The 25,251-nt window shown below is 42.5% G+C and overlaps 2 protein-coding genes across 17 annotated transcripts in view; one reads left to right on the forward strand and one right to left on the reverse strand.

The window, feature by feature from the left end:
• Window positions 1-16,009, reverse strand: part of LOC128689174 (uncharacterized) — a 183,559-nt gene extending 167,550 nt beyond the window's left edge. For 3 of the 4 annotated variants that reach the window (XM_053777321.2, XM_070087397.1, XM_070087396.1), the window contains exon 1: window positions 15,671-16,007. The gene's annotated coding sequence lies outside the window, so the exon portion shown is untranslated. Of the gene's footprint in view, window positions 1-15,670 lie in introns of all 4 variants that reach the window. The other variant, XR_011392289.1, reaches the window with a different exon arrangement.
• Window positions 16,010-23,643: 7,634 nt separating this feature from the next.
• Window positions 23,644-25,251, forward strand: part of LOC128689171 (protein AF-10) — a 236,773-nt gene continuing 235,165 nt past the window's right edge. For all 13 annotated transcript variants that reach the window (XR_011392290.1, XR_011392291.1, XR_011392293.1 and 10 more), the window contains exon 1: window positions 23,644-23,870. Coding sequence is in view for 7 of the 13 variants with exons in the window: in XM_070087402.1 (XP_069943503.1) it covers window positions 23,741-23,870 (130 nt within the window). In the remaining 6 variants the exon portion in view is untranslated. The remainder of the gene's footprint in view (window positions 23,871-25,251) is intronic.

Consider the following 25,251-nt stretch of genomic DNA (forward strand, 5'->3'; position numbering starts at 1 on the left):
TTAGCATACATACAGAGGTACAAAAAAAAATACAGGTAAGAGCAGCATGCCAAAGCCACTTATATGCATAGCATTATGGGCTGGCTTAAAATTAACTTAAGATTAACTAAGCAATGATGAAATCAGTGATAAAACATTATTGTAAACAGATAACTATAAAGCACAAATGAGTATTACAAAGACAGGTCATATGGTTGCATGCATTGCTGTACATTCAATCGAATGGAGTATTCTGTTAGGTAGTGTATTTAAAAAAATAACAAAGTTAGATTGGGTCCTAGGTTTAACATTTGTGTGATATGATTGTGAGTAACATATAGGATATACAATTTATAAGGTTCAGTTATTCAGTATTTATTTGGTTTTGAGTGAGTAAGTGATCTTTGAGAAGAGACTTGAATTTATAAACAGGTAGTGTTTCTTTTATATTTACAGGTAATGAATTCCAGATTTTAGGGCCTTTTATGTGCATTGAGTTTTTGCATAGCGTGAGATGGACACGAGGAACATCAAAGAGTGATCTGTGCCTTGTGTTATGGTCATGTGTTCTGTTGAGGTTGGCAAGGAGATGTTTGAGGGGAGGGTTAATATCAGAGTTAAGTGTTCTATGTATGTAATAGGTGCAGTAATAAGTATGGATGTTTTGTATGGTGAGTAGGTTGAGTGTTTTGAATATTGGTGGAGTGTGTTGCCTGTAGTGAGAATTTGTTATCATTCTAACTGCAGCCTTTTGTTGGGTAATTAGTGGTCTGAGATGGTTAATTGTTGTTGAGCCCCATGCACAAATTCCATAGGTGAGATAGGGGTAAATAAGAGAGTGATAAAGGGCCAGGAGGGCTGACTGTGGAACATAGTACCGTATCTTCGATAGTATGCCTACAGTCTTGGAAATTTTCTTAGAAATTTGTTGTATATGTGTATGAAATTTGAGTCTATTATCAAGGTGGATTCCTAAGAATTTTCCCTCTGTTAGCTAGGAGGGGATCCCACACAGTGTACCAGACCTGCAAACTATTGCTACCTGGAGTTTACGTGGAGAGAGTTCCGGGGGTCATCGCCCCCGCGGCCCGGTCTGTGGCCAGGCCTCATGGTGGATCAGAGCCTGATCAACCAGGCTGTTACTGCTGGCTGCAGGCAAGCCAACGTACTAGCCACAGCCCGGCTGGTCAGGTACCTACTTAAGGTACTTATTCAGTGCCTGCTTGAAGACAGCCAGGGGTCTATTGGTAATCCCCCTTATGTATGCTGTGAGGCAGTTGGACAGTCTCGGGCCCCTGACACTTATTGTATTGTCTCTTAACGTGTTAGTGGCACCTCTGCTTTTCATTGGGGTGATGTTACATCGTCTGCCGAGTCTTTTGCTTTCGTTGTGAGTGATTTTCGTGTGCAAGTTCGGTACTAGTCCCTCTAGGATTTTCCAGGTGTATATAATCATGTATCTCTCCCTCCTGCGTTCCAGAGAGTACAGGTTCAGGAACTTCAAGCGCTCCCAGTAATTGAGGTGTTTTATCTCCGTTATGCGCGCCGTGAAGGTTCTCTGTACATTTTCTAGGTCAGCAATTTCACCTGCCTTGAAAGGTGCTGTTAGTGTGCAGCAATGTTCCAGCCTAGATAGAACAAACGACCTGAAGAGTGTCATCATGGGCTTGGCATTCCTAGTTTTGAAGGTTCTCATTATCCATCCTGTCATTTTTCTAGCAGATGCGATTGATTCAATGTTATGGTCCTTGAAGGTGAGATCCTTCGATAGGATCACTCCCAGGTCTTTGACGTTGGTTTTTCGCTCTATTTTGTGGCCGGAATTTGTTTTGTACTCTGAAGAAGTTTTAATTTCCTCGTGTTTACCATATCGGAGTAATTGAAATTTCTCATCGTTGAACTTCATATTGTTTTCTGCAGCCCATTGAAAGATTTGGTTGATGTCTAAGTGAGGATCCCACACAGTTACCAGACCTGCAAACTATTGCTAGGTGGGGATCCCACACATTGTACCAGACCTGCAGACTATTGCTAGGTGGGGATCCCACACAGTGTTCCAGACCTGCAGACTATTGATAGGTGAGGATCCCACAGTGTTCCAGACCTGCACACTACTGCTAGGAGGGGATCCCACACAGTGTACCAGACCTGCACACTACTGCTAGGTGAGGATCCCACACAGTGTACCAGACCTGCAAACTATTGCTAGGTGGGAATAAGAACATAAGAACATAAGAAAGGAGGAACACTGCAGGAGGCCTGCTGGCCCATACTAGGCAGGTCCTTTACAATTCATCCCACTAACAAAACATTTGCCCAACCCAATTTTCAATGCCACCCAAGAAATAAGCTCTGATGTGAAAGTCCCACTCAAATCCAACCCCTCCCACTCATGTACTTATCCAACCTAGATTTGAAACTACCCAAAGTCCCAGCCTCAATAACCCAACTAGGTAGACTGTTCCACTCATCAACTACCCTATTTCCAAACCAATACTTTCCTATGTCCCTTCTAAATCTAAACTTATCTAATTTAAATCCATTACTGCGGGTTCTCTCTTGGAGAGACATCCTCAAGACCCTATTAATATCCCCTTTATTAATACCTATCTTCCACTTATACACTTCGATCAGGTCTCCCCTCATTCTTCGTCTAACAAGTGAATGTAACTTAAGAGTCTTCAATCTTTCTTCATAAGGAAGATTTCTAATGCTATGTATTAATTTAGTCATCCTACGCTGAATGTTTTCTAACGAATTTATGTCCATTTTGTAATACGGAGACCAGAACTGAGCTGCATAATCTAGGTGAGGCCTTACTAATGATGTATAAAGCTGCAGTATGACCTCTGGACTTCTGTTGCTTACACTTCTTGATATAAATCCCAGTAATCTATTTGCCTTATTACGTACGCTTAGGCATTGCTGTCTTGGTTTAAGGTTGCTGCTCACCATAACCCCCAAGTCCTTTTCGCAATCTGTATGGCTAAGTTCTACATCATTTAACTTATAAGTACTAGGGTTATGGGCACTCCCAAGCTTCAGAACCTTGCATTTATCTACATTGAACTGCATCTGCCACTTTTCTGACCAAGAATAGAGTTTGTTTAAATCCTCCTGAAGTTCCATAACATCTACGTTTGAATCAATTATCCTACCTATCTTTGTGTCATCGGCGAATTTGCTCATATCACTAGTAATTCCCTCATCAAGATCATTGATATATATTATAAACAACAACGGGCCCAAGACTGATCCCTGTGGAACGCCACTTGTTACAGATCCCCACTCGGATTTAACCCCATTTATGGACACACTCTGCTTCCTGTCAGTGAGCCATGACTCGATCCACGAGAGCACTTTTCCCCCAATGCCATGAGCTGCCACTTTCTTTAACAGTCTATGGTGCGGAACTCTATCAAAAGCCTTACTAAAATCTAAGTAAATAATATCAAATTCTTTATTGTGGTCAACAGCCTCAAAAGCTTTACTGAAGAAAGTTAATAAATTAGTTAGACAAGACCGGCCTCTTGTGAACCCATGCTGAGTATCATTAATCAAGCTATGCTTATCGAGATGGCTTCTTATAATCTCAGTTATAATTGACTAGTAATTTGTCTACAATTGAGGTCAGGCTTATTGGGCGGTAATTTGACGGTAACGACTTGTCCCCTGTTTTAAAAATAGGAGTTACATTAGCCATCTTCCACATATCAGACACTACACCTGTTTGAAGAGATAAATTAAAAATATTAGTTAATGGTTCACAGAGTTCCATTTTGCATTCCTTAAGAACCCTTGAAAAAACCTCATCAGGACCCGGCAACTTATTTTGCTTCAGTCTGTCTATCTGCTTCACAACCATCTCACTAGTGACTGATGTTACATAATTTATCTTCTTCTAGCCCAGATTTATCTTCTTCTAGCCCAATTTATCTTCTTCTAGCCCACACATTGTACCAGACCTGCAGACTATTGCTAGGTGAGGATCCCACACAGTGTTCCAGACCTGCACACTACTGCTAGGAGGGGATCCCACACAGTGTACCAGACCTGCACACTACTGCTAGGTGAGGATCCCACACACTGTACCAGACCTGCACACTGTTACTGGGTGGGAGATCAGCTACTAATTACGTTATAACAAACTGTTTTAGCAAAACAATCCAAAAAGTCATAATCATAAACCAAACTGTCAGACAGGAATCTCTAGCATTCACGGAAATCAACTTAACTAAATAATCATGCCGGTGGTTAAAAAAAATTAATTTTAAGGGTGCCAGAAATGCTCTGCATAACCAGGGACTTTCTATAAGTATGCCAATAATGTCAATTATTCCTATATCAATTTTATAACGTACCTTTTAGAAATAGATTATTATTATTATTACATTAATACATATTCTTGATTTCTTCTCTTCGCGTCCAGTGTAGAAATTGATGATCCATATTCTGGATTTTCCAGCTGGTTTTATAAAAGGTAGTTTGTGCTGTCCCACCAAGATTATCACAGTGACGATGGCTGTTATAAATATGGTTTCATGAGGTCAACATTCTTCTTTTGTTGTGTATTCAAAACCAAAGTAAAAGAGGCGATGATCCCAAAATTTACTTCAGTAAACAATGAATGACACTGGAGTTATGTGTGTGTGTGTGTGTGTGTGTGTGTGTGTGTGTGTGTAAGGTAAAGAGTGAGAGGGAACATTACGAGGGAGTGATGTTCCCTCTCACGTCTACGGCCCTATGCTGTACATTCTACAAGATTGATGGACTGAACACATCGACTCCAGGTTGAGGGACTGATTACCTCATTCTCCTCCTCTCCTTACGCCTTCCTCTTTGTATTGGACTGATGAAGCCACTGCGTGGCGAAACGTTTCCTGAATAAAGATTCCCATATGCTGCATAAGTGTCTCAATCTTCAACATGTCGGTTTTTCAAACCATTCATCACAACTGTCAGACACAGCAGCATCATGGGATCTTGTTACAAAGAATTCTTCAACACTTGTTCAACCTTTGGACGAAGACCTACTTCGACTAGTGGATGGTACCACTATGACCCCGCCTCCAACTGCTTCACGTCACCTCACTACAGTATATAAGCCACGTCTACGGCCCTATGCTGTACATTCTACAAGATTGATGGACTGAACACATCGACTCCAGGTTGAGGGACTGATTACCTCATTCTCCTCCTCTCCTTACGCCTTCCTCTTTGTATTGGACTGATGAAGCCACTGCGTGGCGAAACGTTTCCTGAATAAAGATTCCCATATGCTGCATAAGTGTCTCAATCTTCAACATGTCGGTTTTTCAAACCATTCATCACAACTGTCAGACACAGCAGCATCATGGGATCTTGTTACAAAGAATTCTTCAACACTTGTTCAACCTTTGGACGAAGACCTACTTCGACTAGTGGATGGTACCACTATGACCCCGCCTCCAACTGCTTCACGTCACCTCACTACAGTATATAAGCCACGTCTACGGCCCTATGCTGTACATTCTACAAGATTGATGGACTGAACACATCGACTCCAGGTTGAGGGACTGATTACCTCATTCTCCTCCTCTCCTTACGCCTTCCTCTTTGTATTGGACTGATGAAGCCACTGCGTGGCGAAACGTTTCCTGAATAAAGATTCCCATATGCTGCATAAGTGTCTCAATCTTCAACATGTCGGTTTTTCAAACCATTCATCACACACATTACGAGGGAGTGGAGAGTGTGACAGATGATATAACAGTGGTTGTAACACTGCACAAGATTTTATGATGTTACTCCTACACCCAGACTAATTGTTGCTCTGCTACCACCACTCTCCAGAACTATCACTGCCACCACCATCACATCACTGCCACCACCATCACATCACTGCCACCACTACCCCAGTTCTTCAAAACCACCATCATACGCCAACACTTTCCAAATGCACCGCCCTCTACCGTGTGAATTGCTCATTACTCTATAATTTGTTCATGATTGTAGCCATGTATAAACGTATGTAACCGTTCTTACAGGATTCATTACCTTTGTAACTTGTGAGTTCATTACTTTTGTACCTAGTTCAGCTATCAAAACTTTGGGAGCCCAGTCCCTGGACCCATTACGTACCTCTGTAATCTGTAAATACCTTTGTAACTTGTTATGATTGTGACCAGACCTACCTGGAGTTCATTACCTTTGTAAATTGTGAGTTCATAACCTTTGTATATTGTGAGTTCATTATCTTTGTAATTGTGAGTTCATTACCTCTGTAACTTGCTCAGCTATCAAAACTTTGGAGTCCAGTCCCTGGACCCATTATGTACCTCTGTAATCTTTTGACTACCGCCCACAGGATGGGTATGGGGTGCATAATAAACATATTAAACTGTTTTAAACTCTCATACACCACCCCATCCATGCTACACCACTTTCACCACCTTACTACCCTGTCTTCCTTCCTTCCTGCACCTCACTACCCTCCCTCCTTCCTGCACCTCACTACCCTCCCTCCTTCCTGCACCTCACTACCCTCCCTCCTTCCTGCACCTCACTACCCTCCCTCCTTCCTGCACCTCACTACCCTCCCTCCTCCCTGCACCTCACTACCCTCCCTCCTTCCTGCACTTCACTACCCTCCCTCCTTCCTGCACCTCACTACCCTCCCTCCTTCCTGCACCTCACTACCCTCCCTCCTTCCTGCACCGTACTACCCTCCCTCCTTCCTGCACCTCACTACCCTCCCTCCTTCCTGCACCTCACTACCCTCCCTCCTTCCTGCACCTCACTACCCTCCCTCCTTCCTGCACCTCACTACCCTCCCTCCTCCCTGCACCTCACTACCCTCCCTCCTTCCTGCACCTCACTACCCTCCCTCCTTCCTGCACCTCACTACCCTCCCTCCTTCCTGCACCTCACTACCCTCCCTCCGTCCTGCACCTCACTACCCTCCCTCCTTCCTGCACCTCACTACCCTCCCTCCTTCCTGCACCTCACTACCCTCCCTCCTTCCTGCACCTCACTACCCTCCCTCCTTCCTGCACCTCACTACCCTCCCTCCTTCCTGCACCTCACTACCCTCCCTCCTTCCTGCACCTCACTACCCTCCCTCCTTCCTGCACCTCACTACCCTCCCTCCTTCCTGCACCTCACTACCCTCCCTCCTTCCTGCACCTCACTGTTCTTCCCTCACCCAACATCAACTATGTTTTCGACTTAGTTCCTCTACTATAGAATAATCAAATTGTGAGTTTAAAATGCACTTAAATCCCCCAAGAGGAAGAGTAAAATATTTCAAGTCATATTGAAGTTACCATCCTGGCAGCAACATCAACCATTGGAACCATTCACAGCAGTTATTAAAATTTCGCACTATTTTATATATAAAAACGAGTAAAAATGGTTATAATCGTAACCATTAATTTTTAAAGGGGTGGACCGGTAAGCCAGGGGAAGGCCTCCGTCAGATGACCATAAACTCCAGCGGCGGGTCATCATATGACTAAGACCAGCGTCAGGAAACACTTGTCCTGTTTCCTGACGAACCTTACCTAGCCTAACCTGGAATTAGGAGGCGCCTTTCATGAACGACAGATGCTACTCCGCTGAGAGTTTTGGAAGTTATCTGAGAGACTCCAGGATGCTGTGAACGGGTTTTATAACTTCGGTTATGGGGCATCTGCGTATACCATTTGTTCCTAGAATATTGCCCTAGATTTACAGTCTGTCGGATGAGGCATTCTCGTGTTATGAGAGAAATAAAAGCGAAAAGTTGAAAGTAATAGGATAAGAAAAAAAATTCTGAGAGCCATTTACAGGTCCCTTCAGAGATGCCTAATAACGCAAGTGTTGCTCACTGGGACACCTAAAACCTTCTTATGAAAATCTAAATCAGTCATTAAGAAAGTAATTAAATTAGTGTTTAAAATCTGCGGCTAAAAGAGGTCAATATATCTGAAATGCGCAGGGAGACACTGGTCAGAGAAATAGCAAGCATCGAACTTAAGCTAAAAGAATCCTTTAGGAGTCAGAAATCGCGGGAAGAACTAAAAGCCATAAATGAAATCGAAAGAAACCCAAAGTATTTCTTCTCCTATGCCAAATCAAAATCGAGAACAACGTCCAGTATTGGGCCCCTACTTAAACAAGATGGGTCCTACACAGATGACAGCAAGGAAATGAGTGAGCTACTCAAGTCCCAATATGACTCAGTTTTTAGCAAGCCGCTAACCAGACTGAGAGTCGAAGATCAAAATGAATTTTTTATGAGAGAGCCACAAAATTTGATTAACACAAGCCTATCCGATGTTATCCTGACGCCAAATGACTTCGAACAGGCGATAAATGACATGCCCATGCACTCTGCCCCAGGGCCAGACTCATGGAACTCTGTGTTCATCAAGAACTGCAAGAAGCCCCTATCACGAGCCTTTTCCATCCTATGGAGAGGGAGCATGGACACGGGGGTCGTCCCTCAGTTACTAAAAACAACAGACATAGCCCCACTCCACAAAGGGGGCAGTAAAGCAACAGCAAAGAACTACAGACCAATAGCACTAACATCCCATATCATAAAAATCTTTGAAAGGGTCCTAAGAAGCAAGATCACCACCCATCTAGAAACCCATCAGTTACACAACCCAGGGCAACATGGGTTTAGAACAGGTCGCTCCTGTCTGTCTCAACTACTGGATCACTACGACAAGGTCCTAAATGCACTAGAAGACAAAAAGAATGCAGATGTAATATATACAGACTTTGAAAAAGCCTTCGACAAGTGTGACCATGGCGTAATAGCGCACAAAATGCGCGCTAAAGGAATAACAGGAAAAGTCGGTCGATGGATCTATAATTTCCTCACTAACAGAACACAGAGAGTAGTCGTCAACAGAGTAAAGTCCGAGGCAGCTACGGTGAAAAGCTCTGTTCCACAAGGCACAGTACTAGCTCCCATCTTGTTCCTCATCCTCATATCCGACATAGACAAGGATGTCAGCCACAGCACCGTGTCTTCCTTTGCAGATGACACCCGAATCTGCATGACAGTGTCTTCCATTGCAGACACTGCAAGGCTCCAGGCGGACATCAACCAAATCTTTCAGTGGGCTGCAGAAAACAATATGAAGTTCAACGATGAGAAATTTCAATTACTCAGATATGGTAAACATGAGGAAATTAAATCTTCATCAGAGTACAAAACAAATTCTGGCCACAAAATAGAGCGAAACACCAACGTCAAAGACCTGGGAGTGATTATGTCGGAGGATCTCACCTTCAAGGACCATAACATTGTATCAATCGCATCTGCTAGAAAAATGACAGGATGGATAATGAGAACCTTCAAAACTAGGGAGGCCAAGCCCATGATGACACTCTTCAGGTCACTTGTTCTATCTAGGCTGGAATATTGCTGCACTCTAACAGCACCTTTCAAGGCAGGTGAAATTGCCGACCTAGAAAATGTACAGAGAACTTTCACGGCGCGCATAACGGAGATAAAACACCTCAATTACTGGGAGCGCTTGAGGTTTCTAAACCTCTATTCCCTGGAACGCAGGAGGGAGAGATACATGATTATATACACCTGGAAAATCCTAGAGGGACTAGTACCGAACTTGCACACGAAAATCACTCACTACGAAAGCAAAAGACTTGGCAGACGATGCACCATCCCCCCAATGAAAAGCAGGGGTGTCACTAGCACGTTAAGAGACCATACAATAAGTGTCAGGGGCCCGAGACTGTTCAACTGCCTCCCAGCATACATAAGGGGGATTACCAACAGACCCCTGGCAGTCTTCAAGCTGGCACTGGACAAGCACCTAAAGTCAGTTCCTGATCAGCCGGGCTGTGGCTCGTACGTTGGTTTGCGTGCAGCCAGCAGCAACAGCCTGGTTGATCAGGCGCTGATCCACCAGGAGGCCTGGTCACAGACCGGGCCGCGGGGGCGTTGACCCCCGAAACTCTCTCCAGGTAAACTCCAGGTAATAAGCACTTCCCAAATTGTAGGCCGCTCTAAAAATTGGAACTAATTAGCCATCTTATACATCTCACACACTACACCTGCCTGAAGAGATATATTTAAAAGCATAGTTAATTCAATTTCTCACTCAATAAGAACCCTTGAAAAAAATTAATCATGGTCAGGGGTCTTATTTTGCTTTAATCTTGCTTCACACGGCGAGGGCCTGGGTTCGATTCCCAGCCAGAGTAGAAACACTGGACGTGTTCCTTTCCACCTGTTGTCTATGTTCCCCATCAGTAAAATGGGTACCTGGGTGTTAGTCGACTGGTGTGGGTCGCATCCTGGCACACTGACCTAATCTGCCCGAAATGCGGAGCATAACAAGGGACTTTCTATATAGTAGTAGTAATATCCTAGTGACATTGATATTACATAATTCATTTTTTCAGGTCCACTATAGAATATAATTTATTAATGGGATATTTTTTTTTTTGGGGGGGGGGTGACCGATAAGAAATAATTGACTCGCGTTTGTGGTCAGTGGTGCCTATGCTAACCTTCCTATAGTGTATAAATATATCTAGTTAGATGAATGTTATTGTAGCCAGCTGACCACTGGCTAACGCGTTTGTCTGGAGTTTTACGACTCTCACCGCGAGTTCAATCTCGCCCGTACCATGTTTTAATTGACCTAACTTTCCTCTTACCTTTGTTCCGTATACTTGAAAAAAAAAATTCGGGTTAATTTTCGAATAATTAGCAACTTTAACTTCATAGTCTCGTTTAGTCTTTTTCTTCTCTTTTTTAACCTTCCTCTTAATGTCAAAATATTGATTTATGAGATGGATCTCACCTCTTAATACGCTTATAAATTCCTTCCTTCTCTCCTAAATGATGTTTGAGTTTCTTTTTCATCCATTTTGGATAATTTCTGTTTTAGCTTATTTCTTTGTAGGGAATAAAAGTTCTCTGGTCAGCGTGTGTAGTGTTTACAAAACTGTCATATTGATAGTTAATAATATATCTTTATTTCTACAGGTACAAGGTATACAGACCATAGCTGACATCAATGACATACTACTATATAGAAAACCGCTTGTTATGCTGAGCATTTCTGGCAAATTAGGTCAGTTTTGTCCCAGGATACGACCCACACCAGTCCACTAACACCCAGGTACCCATTATTACTGATGGGTGAACATGGACAACCGGTGTAAGGAAACACGCCCAACGCTTCTACCCTCGCCGGGAATCGAGCCCAGAACCTCACCGTGTGAAGTGAGAACTTTTGCCACCAGGCCACGGGCCACAGATGATTAGTGTTCTCTAAGCCAATTGTAATTTGATAAACGAAAACCTGGGATCTTTACTGAATTATATTTCCTATCATACTTCGATTCAATGACTCACGAAATCGTAATGACACGATTGCGGGTTCTATCCCCGCCCGTGGTATATCTGGAGAGATCTGGAGTTTATCTGGAGAGAGTTCCGGGGGTCAACGCCCCCGCGGCCCGGTCTGTGACCAGGCCTCCTTAGGTCAGTGTCCCAGGATGCGACTCACACCAGTCGACTAACACCCAGGTGCCCATTTTACTGATGGGGAACATAGACAACAGGTGGAAAGAAACACGTCCAATGTTTCTACTCTGGCTGGGAATCGAACCCAGGCCCTCGCCGTGTGAAGCGAGAACGTTAACCACCAGGCCACCAGAGCCTGTATGGTTCGATTCAATGTTAAATGTAATCGATCTGTGGTCGCTCGTGCCAGTTACTATTATAGTCAAAATTAAGCGCTAAACCGTCGCTCGTGCCAAGTTCTTCTATGATTTCCAGAGTATTAACAATGTGTGCCCTTCTTTGCCAGAACTAAATCAAGCAAGTTATTCTCGTTCGTGTTGCCACAAACTGCTTTAAAAACATTCTTAAATTACCTCTAGGAAGTCGTTTGACTCTTAAGAAGCCCAGTCAAGGAATTCTAACCAATCTGACTCAAGTTAAAGTCACCTAGAATTTCTACGTTATCGTGCCTTGTAGCCTTAATAGTTTAATTTCTTGGACCCTATCTAAGTTTGGAGGACGGTATGTCACGTCTAAAATATATTTTTCATGTCCCTACAAAAAAATCTACCCAGTGTGCTCTTTCAGTCTTTATACATGTTTTTATGCAGCAATTTATGAGTTCTCTGACATTGTGCCACTCCACCTTCCTCCCCGTTATTTCTATCAAAATGGAACAACTTAAAATTCTAAATGTGATATTCATCAGGCATGACCCGATTCTTCATATTAAACCACGTCTCAGTTACGGGCAATACGTCATGTTACCCACACTTGCAACGAATCTCAACTCGTCCATTTTGTTTCTAGCGCTACGACTTTTTATATAATATGAATTAAGAAACCCTCTCTTCTCTTTCCTCTTTGTCCCTCCTCCACTATCTCTACTGTTGTCCTTATCACCTAGTGTCACTGGTTTTCCAATATTCACCCATAACTACCTCTTCATCCTACGACAGTATCCCCAAAACTCACACTTCCCACTTTTATTATATCATATTTCATTACCTTCCTACAATATCCCATACCTCTAACCGTTCTAGATTTAAGGCCTAACATCTCCCTCCACTGAGTTAGCGAATGCCCTCATCCCAGCCCTTGATAAAATGAACTCCCATCCCTGGCAAACATGTGGTCCCATTTGTCGATGAATGGTACTGCAATGTTCTTTTTGGTCTTTGTCCACCCAGCTATTAATACCAATTGCTCTGGACAACCATTCATTTCCAACCCCCCTTCCAGGTAAAATGCCAGCTCAAAACTACGTCTTAAGATAAGATTTTGTTCGGATTTTTAACCCCGGAGGGTTAGCCACCCAGGATAACCCAAGAAAGTCAGTGCGTCATCGAGGACTGTCTAACTTATTTCCATTGGGGTCCTTAATCTTGTCCCCCAGGATGCGACCCACACCAGTCGACTAACACCCAGGTACCTATTTGCTGCTAGGTGAACAGGACAACAGGTGTAAGGAAACGTGTTGAAATGTTTCCACCCGTCGGGAATCGAACCCGGGCCCTCCGTGTGTGAAGCGGGAGCTTTAGCCACCAGGCCACCGGGCCACCGGTGAGGGTGATGGACTGATCATCGTCTTAAACTACTGCTTCTGCTGCCTACTCTGTATTCGACTGAAGAAGACTACTGTGTAGGCGAAACGTTTCAGAATAAAGATGCCTAACTGTTCCATACGTATTTTAATTGTCAAGTATTAACTGGTTGACAAGTGAGCTAGTCACTGTGTTCCACTCGTGTATAAGAACATAGGGAGGAACACTGCAGCATGTCTTATTACGTAACTTTCACTCTACACTTCACTCACAATAGACAATCTTCACTTTTTTCTTTGACGTATCTTATTGTTACAGATCTCCTGCCTTATACAATACAAATATTTCCTTAAATTCTCGTACACCCACCTAGCGGATCTGCTGACTGGATCTGCAGATTAAACTCACGGCTAGCGAGTCGTGGTTTGCAATCGTGTCATTACGATTTCGTGAGTAATTATGGCTTAGTGTGAAGAATAACACTGTCAACTATAATGGTTTAGTATGTAAAATAACACTATTAACTATGATGGTTTAGTGTGCAGGGTTTAGCATGAAAGGGAAAGCTCTGACTTTTTTGGGTTATCCGAGGTTCTCTATACATATACAATACTTTATTTGGACATGATACATAGTTGTACAAGGAATTATAGTTGGGTGTTAATGTTGAAAGTCCCTTGTATGCAGAGCATTATGGGCAGCTTAAAATTAACTTAAGATTAACTAAGCAATGATATATTCAGTGGTAAAAATTACAGTAAACAAATTACAACATGAAGTACAAATGAGTATTTTAAGCAATGAAATTTGAACATTTCAATTAAGAGGCATTATAATTGTACAAATTTGTAGCATAACAACGTATAATATAACAAAATGATCAATATACTATATCAATATACTATTTGAAGTGCAGAAACAGGTCACGTGGTCATTAGATAAGTTACTGCGCATTCAAGAGAATGGAGTATTCTACTAGATAATGTAATTAAAAAAACAGTTTGATAGGGTCACAGGTTACACTTTTATGAAATACAGTTATTCAATATTTATTCAGTTGTGGTTGAGTAAGTGGTTTTTAAGAAGAGTCTTGAATTGATAAACAGTGTTTCTTTTGTATTCACAGGTAATGAATTCCAGATTTTTGGGCCTTTTATGTGCATTGAGTTTTTACATAGTGTGAGATGGACACGAGGAACATCAAAGAGTGATCTGTGCCTTGTGTTATGGTCATGTGTTCTGCTGAGGTTGGTAAGAAGTTTGAGGGGAGGGTTTATATCTGAGTTTAGTGTTCTATGTATGTAGTAGGCACAATAATAAATATGGATGTTTTGTACAGTGAGTAAGTTTAAACCTTTGAATATTGGTTGAGTATGCTGCCTGGAGGGGGAATTTATTATTCTGACTGCAGTCTTTTGTTGGGTAATTAATGGCCTGAGATGATTTATTGTTGTTGAGCCCCATGCACAGATTCCATAGGTGAGATAGGAGTAAATGAGCGAGTGATATAGGGCCAGGAACATAGTACCGTATCTTCGATAGTATGCCTACGGTCTTGGAGATTTTCTTGGAAATTTGTTGTACAAGTGTTTGAAATTTGAGTCTATTATCAAGGTTGATTCCTAAGAATTTTCCCTCTGAGTTTCGTGACAGGTGATCTGTTTATCATTATATTAAGAGGAACATGTGTAGTTCTGTTCCCATGTTCTGCCATGTATGATATTCTATGTAACTATATTTGTGTATACCTGAATTAACTTACTTGCATACTTAACTGACACCCGAGGCTGAAAGCATGTCCGATTTAGCCGCCCGAGTGAAAAAAACAAAAACAAGCGAGAACAGAGAGAACGCTTGTGTTATCTAAGGAAGCGAGTCTCAGGGATCCAGTGTGTGGGCACCTTGAATCACCTCAGTGAAGGGATGTTTGGGTTTGATTCTTCTTCTGGAATATTACAACGTTAAACTAAACTCGTATTGCACAAAAATTGAGTATAAAATGAAGACAAGGTTAAAAAAAATCAGAGATGCTGCCGCTGCACTTGTCATTGGTGAAGAAGACAGTTATTTGTCAGTGATGTAGAACACCTGCCCTCTGGAGGGACAGGTGTGCCCTACGTATCTTCACCAAAACAGTCACTAGACGCTTGCCTGCCACAGTGTGTGTAGAAGTGCGCTGTGCGGTATGACGTTTTGCGTGTGTACATGTTACAGTGTTCCACACAGCAAGGTGATGACGAGCCTCAAGAAGGGATGTCACCATCGTGTATTTGATCTCACGGGCAAGTGGAGAAAACAGCCAGGAGTGCTGGTATATGTTAACAATCACCATGTGAATTGCTCATTACCTTGCAGTTTGTTCATGATTGTAACCATGTATAGACGTGTAGATGATTCATTACCTTTGTAACTTGTTCAGCTATCAAAACTTTGGACCCATTATGTACTTCTGTATTCTTTTGACTACCGCCCACAGGATGGCTATGGGGCGCATAATAAAAACATTTAAACTAAGACCACAGCCAATATAAATAACTATCCATGTCTGTCTTATGAAAGTAAAGTGAGTCAAAAAACTATGTTCATATAGAAGTTTTCCAAAGGTGACATAAAACCAAAGACATCCACTCACCTTTTATGTATAAAATTGACAATGAGATTCGTGTTTCAAAGGTACTTTTTAGCAGCATTAGTGGTAGTACTTCCAGTAGCAACAGTAGTAGTAGCACTGGTAGAAGCACTGGTAGCACCAGTAGTAGATCTAAAAAGCACTGTACATGAATGACAGTTTACAGTTTCAACAATATTTAATGGTAGCAACAAACCACCAAGTTAACACTTGAGAGTTCAGCACAAGTCACATGTTAACACCTGCGAGTTCACTCACTAAGTAGGTAAACTTCGTCAGCTCTGCCTCACCTTCCGTTTTCTAGGCAGGTCAACAAGTGACTGCACCGTGACTACTGTACCAGCTGCTACCACTGAGGGAGGGAGGAGCGTTGAGCGTGTACATGTACTCACCTATTTGTGGTTTGCAGGGGTCGATTCACAGCTCGTGGCCCTGCCTCTTTGTTGGTCGCTACTAGGTCGATTCTCTTCCTGCTCCAAGAGATTTATCATACCGCTTCTTAAAGCAATGTATGGATCATGTCTCCATTACATCACTCTCCGGATTGTTCCACTTCCTAACAACTCTGTGTCCGAAGAAATACTTCCAAATATCCCTGTGACCCCTCGTTGCTGTCCTATCTCTGAAACATTGTCCTATCCACCTTGTCATTTCCTTTCAGTATTTTCTATGTAGTTACGTCTTCCCTGTCCCCCAGTGTCGTCAGGCTGATTTCCCTTAACCTCTCCTCGTAGGACATCCTCTATAGCTCCGGGACTAGTCTTGTTGTAAGCCTTTGCACATTCTCTAATTTCTTGACGTGCTTGAGCTGGTGTAGATTCCATAATGGTGCTGCATACTGGCGTCTAGGGGTTAAAAACCTTGTCAAGGGGCACTTAAAATATTAAACAAAATACACTACCTTAGAACCAAAAGGATAAATTCACCGAAAGTGCTAAATAGACGGGCAATACTTTTCAGGAAGGACAGATAAACAAACATACGCAAAAATATAATACTATATTAAGACTATATGCAACACACATTACAAAAGTAACAATACCAAACACCAGTATACTGCTATTAATTTAATATTAGGCCATATTTTGTTGTCTAATGACCCGTATGGGTCATTAGACAACAAAATATTAATGGCGCCTGTTGATCGCCATTCCTTGCCGGCTTTCAGCCTGCCGGTAAAAATGCAACCATTTCTGTACCACCAGTGACCACACTGCCCTACGTAATAACCAGGCCTTGCCCAATGCTACGACCAAACTAAGATTACAAAAGAAAATATTTCCTCAAATAATTTATGGCCTAAACTTACCCAAAATACCATCACACCTTGTCCCAACAACTTCCCAGGTGCTGCCAGACTAGTGATGCTAAATAGCTCACCCAGTATTCACGTCTAATACGTGTCCCACTGGCTGTCCACCTGCCGTTCAATTCTCGTCCACTTAAGCACTGACACTATTTTTATGAACCCTCACTACTCTACAAACACTCTACATTTCAAATTTAGTATATTCTTACTGAAATGTAGGTAAGCCAAGATCCTTCTCTTTGAGCAAGACTTTTCGGTCTTTGACCCCCTAGCCTGTACTCCGTCTGCGGTCTTCTTTTGACCTTCCCCAATCTTCATGACTTTGCACTTGGTGAGGTTAAATTCCAGGAGCCAGTTCTTGGACCAGGTTTGCAACCTGTTCAGATACCCCTTGTAGTCCTGCCTGATCCTCGTTCGCTTGAATTCTCTGCATTAACGCTACATCGTTTGCAAACAGGGACACCTCTGAATCTATTCCTTCGTGTGCATGCTGGAGTGTTTGTGGGGCGCAGTGTACATGTGTACACGCTGGAGTGTGTGGGAGGGCAGTGTGCATACATGGGAGGGCAGTGTGTGTAAGATGCAGTGTGTGTTTCTAGGCGCTGCATGTGTGCACGCTAGAGAGAGAGAGAGAGAGAGAGAGAGAGAGAGAGAGAGAGAGAGAGAGAGAGAGAGAGAGAGAGAGAGAGAGAGAGAGAGAGATTTTTTTATATAATTTACATAAAACTTGTATATGAATACGACATACATAGGACAACCAACAAACATAAGATTATACAACACAAATACACCAATTAAAAACTAACTACATCCATCAATATATAGCTGAATTAAACCCAGAAAAATAAGTATAACTGGAAGGTGTTCCGGGGGTCAACGCTCCCACGGCCCGGTCCATGACCAGGCCTCGTGGTGGATCAGGGCTTGACCAACCATGCTGTTACTGCTGGTCGCACGCATTCCAACGTACGAACCACAGCCTGGTTGGTCAGGTACTCACTTTGGACGCCTGTCCAGCTCCCGCTTGAAGACAGTCAGGGGTCTATTGGTAATCTCCCTCATGTATGCTGGGAGGCAGTTGAACAGTCTTGGGTTCTTGACACTTATTGTTTTGTCTCTTAGTGTACTCATGGCACCCACTCCTGCTTTTTATTGTTCAATATCTCCAATGCATATGCAACATGCAATGGAAACCTTCTTTGTTTGAGAGGCAGATGAACATACAGCTCATCTTTCTCAATTAGCTAGTGAGTGGAAGTGTGTAGCGTAGTGTGGCAGCAGTCACACTCACCCTACAACACACTGTTTCTTAGTTTAATATCTTAATTTTGCAGCCCAAACCCATGGTGTGGGTGGTAGTCAAAATAATACAGTGGTACATAATGGGTCCAGAGAATGGGTCGTAAGACTTTGATAGCTAAACAAGTTACAATGGTAATTAACTATTTATTTCAACACACTCAACATGAACAGATTCATAATGACACTAAAAGCAATTCGAACACCATAATCTCGGTGGTGGCATGATCAGGCCCTGATGCACCGCGAGGTCTGGTCATGGACCGGGACGCGGGGGCGCTGACCTCTGGAACACCCTCCTGGAGTTTACCTGGAGAGAGTTTCGGGGGTCAACGCCCCCGCGGCCCGGTCTGTGACCAGGCCTCCTGGTGGATCAGCGCCTGATCAACCAGGCTGTTGCTGCTGGCTGCACGCAAACCAACGTACGAGCCACAGCCCGGCTGATCAGGAACTGCCTTTAGGTGCTTGTCCAGTGCCAGCTTGAAGACTGCCAGGGGTCTGTTGGTAATCCCCCTTATGTGTGCTGGGAGGCAGTTGAACAGTCTCGGTCCCCTGACACTTATTGTATGGTCTCTTAACGTGCTAGTGACACCCCTGCTTTTCATTGGGGGGATGGTGCATCGTCTGCCAAGTCTTTTGCTTTCGTAGTGAGTGATTTTCGTGTGCAAGTTCGGTACTAGTCCCTCTAGGATTTTCCAGGTGTATATAATCATGTATCTCTCCCTCCTGCGTTCCAGGGAATACAGGTTTAGAAACCTCAAGCGCTCCCAGTAATTGAGGTGTTTTATCTCCGTTATGCGCGCCGTGAAAGTTCTCTGTACATTTTCTAGGTCGGCAATTTCACCTGCCTTGAAAGGTGCTGTTAGAGTGCAGCAATATTCCAGCCTAGATAGAACAAGTGACCTGAAGAGTGTCATCATGGGCTTGGCCTCCCTAGTTTTGAAGGTTCTCATTATCCATCCTGTCATTTTTCTAGCAGATGCGATTGATACAATGTTATGGTCCTTGAAGGTGAGATCCTCCGACATAATCACTCCCAGGTCTTTGACGTTGGTGTTTCGCTCTATTTTGTGGCCAGAATTTGTTTTGTACTCTGATGAAGATTTAATTTCCTCATGTTTACCATATCTGAGTAATTGAAATTTCTCATCGTTGAACTTCATATTGTTTTCTGCAGCCCACTGAAAGATTTGGTTGATGTCCGCCTGGAGCCTTGCAGTGTCTGCAATGGAAGACACTGTCATGCAGATTCGGGTGTCATCTGCAAAGGAAGACACGGTGCTGTGGCTGACATCCTTGTCTATGTCGGATATGAGGATGAGGAACAAGATGGGAGCTAGTACTGTGCCTTGTGGAACAGAGCTTTTCACCGTAGCTGCCTCGGACTTTACTCTGTTGACGACTACTCTCTGTGTTCTGTTAGTGAGGAAATTATAGATCCATCGACCAACTTTTCCTGTTATTCCTTTAGCGCGCATTTTGTGCGCTATTACGCCATGGTCACACTTGTCGAAGGCTTTTGCAAAGTCTGTATATATTACATCTGCATTCTTTTTGTCTTCTAGTGCATTTAGGACCTTGTCGTAGTGATCCAGTAGTTGAGACAGACAGGAGCGACCTGTTCTAAACCCATGTTGCCCTGGGTTGTGTAACTGATGGGTTTCTAGATGGGTGGTGATCTTGCTTCTTAGGACCCTTTCGAAGATTTTTATGATATGGGATGTTAGTGCTATTGGTCTGTAGTTCTTTGCTGTTGCTTTACTGCCCCCTTTGTGGAGTGGGGCTATGTCTGTTGTTTTTAGTAACTGAGGGACGACCCCCGTGTCCATGCTCCCTCTCCATAGGATGGAAAAGGCTCGTGATAGGGGCTTCTTGCAGTTCTTGATGAACACAGAGTTCCATGAGTCTGGCCCTGGGGCAGAGTGCATGGGCATGTCATTTATCGCCTGTTCGAAGTCATTTGGCGTCAGGATAACATCGGATAGGCTTGTGTTAATCAAATTTTGTGGCTATCTCATAAAAAATTCATTTTGATCTTCGACTCTCAGTCTGGTTAGCGGCTTGCTAAAAACTGAGTCATATTGGGACTTGAGTAGCTCACTCATTTCCTTGCTGTCATCTGTGTAGGACCCATCTTGTTTAAGTAGGGGCCCAATACTGGACGTTGTTCTCGGCTTTGATTTGGCATAGGAGAAGAAATACTTTGGGTTTCTTTCGATTTCATTTATGGCTTTTAGTTCTTCCCGCGATTCCTGACTCCTAAAGGATTCTTTTAGCTTAAGTTCGATGCTTGCTATTTCTCTGACCAGTGTCTCCCTGCGCATTTCTGATATATTGACCTCTTTTAGCCGCTCTGTTATTCTTTTCCGTCGCCTGTAAAGGGAGCGCCTGTCTCTTTCTATTTTACATCTACTCCTCCTTTTTCTTAGAGGAATAAGCCTTGTGCATACATCGAGTGCCACCGAGTTAATCTGTTCTAGGCATAAGTTTGGGTCTGTGTTGCTTAGTATATCTTCCCAGCTTATATCGGTTAGGACTTGGTTTACTTGGTCCCACTTTATGTTTTTGTTATTGAAGTTGAATTTGGTGAATGCTCCCTCGTGACTAGTCTCATTTTGTCGGTCTGAGGCTCCACGCATACATGTCTGAACCTCAATTATGTTGTGATCTGAGTATATTGTTTTTGATATGGTGACATTTCTTATCAGATCATCATTGTTAGTGAAGATGAGGTCTAGTGTATTCTCCAGTCTAGTAGGCTCTATTATTTGCTGGTTTAAATTGAATTTTGTGCAGAGATTTAAAAGCTCGTGTGAGTGTGAGTTTTCATCAGAGCTGCCTCCTGGTGTTATTACTGCAACAATATTATTTGCTATATTCCTCCATTTTAGGTGCCTTAAGTTGAAATCCCCCAGGAGCAAGATGTTGGGTGCAGTGCAGTCCAGGTGCACTCCAGGTAACATCTGTACGCTCTCCAGTCTGTTAAAAAAAATTAATTATGTACACTAAGCTTACAGAAAACTTACTTTCTTAAAAGCTGATCAGCCTTACTTAGAGAAAAGTTTGAATTGATTCTGGTCTGTTTAGGTTCCATTTTTTTTTTTTTTGGATTAGATTGGAAAAATATACTGTTTTTCATTTGATAATTTCTGAGTGTCGCGTTTGATCAGCTTCACCCGGTACATGCTGATCACTTGATAGTGCAACATCTGAGCGGCTTCAAACTTAACGTGCTTATGTATTTTAGGATATTGGTCTCTTTGTCCCACTGAAAGATTCGAAATCTGGCGATTACTTTCCATACGATAACTTGTGAGTGTATCTTCTGATTCCCTTCCAGTCTTCAAAATTAATATTAAACGTGCCCAGCATCTCCACTCGAACCAGAATTGAACCTGAGTCCTTCGCTTGTGATAGGAAGGTGCTATCCCTGCCTAAACAATTTTGTGTTCATCAGTTTAGAGGCGGTGGAAGCTTGCCTTAGTTGTTGATAATTGTTGCAACATATTTCAGTCCGTCTTCCTAATAATTAAGTCACGTTTTCAAGTAGAGTTTGCAGCCCATTTCTAAGTTAGGATGGGTTAGGTTAGATTAGATTAGGCCAGGTTAACTTAGGTTAGTTTAAGTTAGGTTATATTAGACTAGGTTAAATTAGGTCAGATTAGACTAGGTCAGGTTAGGTTAGGTTACATAAGGCTAGGTTAAATTAGGTCAGATTAGACTAGGTCAGGTTAGGTTAGGTTACATAAGGCTAGGTTAAATTAGGTCAGATTAGGCTAGGTTAATTTAGGTTTGGTTAAATTAGGTTAGGTTAGGCTAGGTTAGGCTAGGTAAGGTTAGGTTAGGTTTGGTTAAGTTGGGTTGGGTTGGGTTGGGTTGGGCTGGGTTAGGTGGTAGATATAGGTAGGTTGGGTTAGATTATGTTAGGTTAGGTTAGGTTACAACGGAAAAAAACTATATAAAGTAAAAGAAAGGTATAAACTACCGACAATATGAAAGTTTAGACACTGCAACATCTGGATATCTCTATTGTAGACGTTTCGCCATCCAGTGGCTTTATCAATACAGATTCTAGGACATAACAGGAGAACTATATATATATAGTTCTATATATATATAGTTCTACTGTCTTCAAGCTATGTCCTAGAATCTGTATTGATAAAGTCACTGGATGGCGAAACGTCTACAATAAAGATATCCAGATGTTGCACATGTGTCTAAACTTTCATATATAAAGTAAAAGGTGATTAAAAAGTCTGCAGCACGACAGAAAACTGGCAGCCACTGCGCCGCGCGACTCATAAAACAGTCATATATCTACTGTTCAAGGTTCTGTTAACAGTCACCCGTTAGACTGTTTATAAAACAGTGCTATGACGTCTGTGGATGAGAGGACGATCTGGATATAGCGTGTTGTTTATCATGCGATTTAAAACATGTTATCCAGAAAACGTTACATCGATGGTGGACGAAACGTCGTCTCAATAAAATGGCATTAACCGAGAAACGCAAATTTTTTGACTTTCTTATTGGTGCAAAATCTTATTGGTGCTCAATAAAATCCCAAGTGGGCTATTATTGAGCACTGACAAGTGTTCATTACACTTTCTCTATAATTAGTACACACTGGACCTAACAATAACAAAGTACGGAGTTCTTTGTGCCCCGCTGCAGGTTTCCCGGGTATAACAACCGAATTTGGACTTCCTTTTTGCCGCCCCGGACAAAAAAAAAAAAAAAGTGAGCAACAGTGTTCTCTTGTTCGTATTCTTGCACGCTGACCTCGCTTCGCTTCGCTACTCGTATTAAACACTTTAGCGTTCCGCCTGTCCTTTCATTCTCCTTGTAAATTAAATATTAATAACGTGATTAAGACTGGTGTAAATGAAATTTTAAGTATTTTTAATATTAAAATGTGGGTGATGTTAGGTTGAGACGTTTGTTGTATCGTCTGCATGTTGCGACCCACACGAAGGGATTTGCGGGTTATTATTGATTTTCCTAAAATGGCCGAGTTTTCTGGCCAGTTATGGGTTTAATTAAATATAATTAATAATTTTCATGCATGAGAACGGCTGTTATTACTATAAAAGTTAATTATTTACAAAAGCAAGCTGTTTGTTTTCAAGGAAGATAGCGCTTGCGCCTCCCATGGCGGCCTGAAGCAGCCACCGTACATCCTCACTCTTCTAAATAATGCTTCCACACACTACTAAATTTGATTTATGAATAAAAAAATAATAGATCTTTAAATTGGTTTAAATACAAATATTATATTCTTGTTTATAATTTAAAATAATGCTCCAATTCATAACGGGAAAACTAAATAATGGAGTTACTTTCATGAGGGTACGTTGAAATATTGGAACTTTATTTGGGGTCTACCATTTTGTTGTGGAACAAACACACTCGACGTTAAGACCCTAGATTAAAATGGTTGGAGGGTTTAGGCAGGGGTTAGACACATGAAGCCAAAACAGGAAGACCCAAAGGAAATGGTGGGGGGCTGCTGTGTTTGTTCTGACGAGAATGGCTGGACGGAGAACCCTCTGGTTTACTGCGATGGTCAGGGATGTACCGTCGCCGTCCATCAAGGTACTCCACACACACGTTTTTTTTTATGTACTGCTCGGTGTTACAGTCATACCTTGGCACGCCCTCACGCCACTTAGTGTCAGGGGAGAGGCAGTAGGTGGTTGTGAGTGGCGAGGAAGTGTGTCTGAAGTATTAAAGTGGCCTTGTGAGGTTGCTTCCCCAGGGGCAACACCAGACAGTCTTCACTCTCAGTATTAACTTTAATTTGTGGTGCAAGTATGTTCCGTCAAGGCTGTCAGGAGACACTGGCCGTGGTGCTCCACTCTGTCCAACATCACAGCTGGATTTCCACATGGCAGTGTTGAGGCAACTTAACACAGACACTAGTGGCTGGAAGCTGTCATCTTGCTGACAGCAACACATGATGCTGACCATGCTGACAACCACTCCCCCCCGACACATTCACACTTGAAAATCATGTCAGAAAGTTCTTCATGTTTTACAATGTTAATTTTTAGGTTATTTTCAAATTAGGCCAAGTTGGCAGGTAGGTCTGCCAACTGAGAGCTTACCAAAATATCTGTCAGTGTTAGCCCTACCTTTGTCTGTCAGCACTGATGACCTCAGATGGATAAGGGGCCAGAGTGCTACCCTGATCTACAGGCTGTTGTGGTCCGCAGGCTGCCTTTGGTCTACAGGCTGCTGACGTGTTGTTTGAAGGCACATTCGGGAAAATATAGCAAACTTAACCTAACCTAAGAAACAAGTAAATATATAGAATCTGCAGAACAAGTTGAAACTGTTGGAAGTGTCTTGACATACATTGGATATGTACTTTTGAAATTTATGGACTCCGATATCCTCCCCCCCCTACACAGCAGCTTGTGGACTGAGGGTGGCCTGTCCATGGTGGCCTGCGGACAAAAGTAGCACTGTCCTCTTGCTGGGACTGGACATGTTGGGAGTTCAGTAGTACCCAGGACTGGTGATGTCCGTCCTGGCCCGTACTTACACACCAGTACTGGTACGGGTACGGGTACGTAAGTCCTTACATAACATTTTTTTATTGGAATTTTCAAGCTGAAATTTCTCACACGAGTTTCTTGCCATCTGTTATTTCATTGTAAAAAGCAAAACAAAAACAAGCAAAAAACTAGTTTTGTAAAGTGGTGTACTATACAGTAAACAATTATGGTAATTTACATGTATTAATTACTTCATAGAAACCCCTTTATTGTGCAAAACATTTTGGGGTTTGGTGAGGAAACAGTTTTCTCGAATGTGATATTTGTTAAATTGGAATTTTTCCATTATGAAAATGCAACTAGGCATTTGTCTTAACAACAGCAGGGTATTTACCTGGGTGCAGTGATAATTGACTGTAAAATTAACAGTTGTAACAGCAGTATTAATTAAAACATTGAAGAAATTCAGTAAATGC

Source organism: Cherax quadricarinatus, chromosome 21, assembly GCF_038502225.1.
Source record: "Cherax quadricarinatus isolate ZL_2023a chromosome 21, ASM3850222v1, whole genome shotgun sequence".
NCBI classification, from domain to species: domain Eukaryota; kingdom Metazoa; phylum Arthropoda; class Malacostraca; order Decapoda; family Parastacidae; genus Cherax; species Cherax quadricarinatus.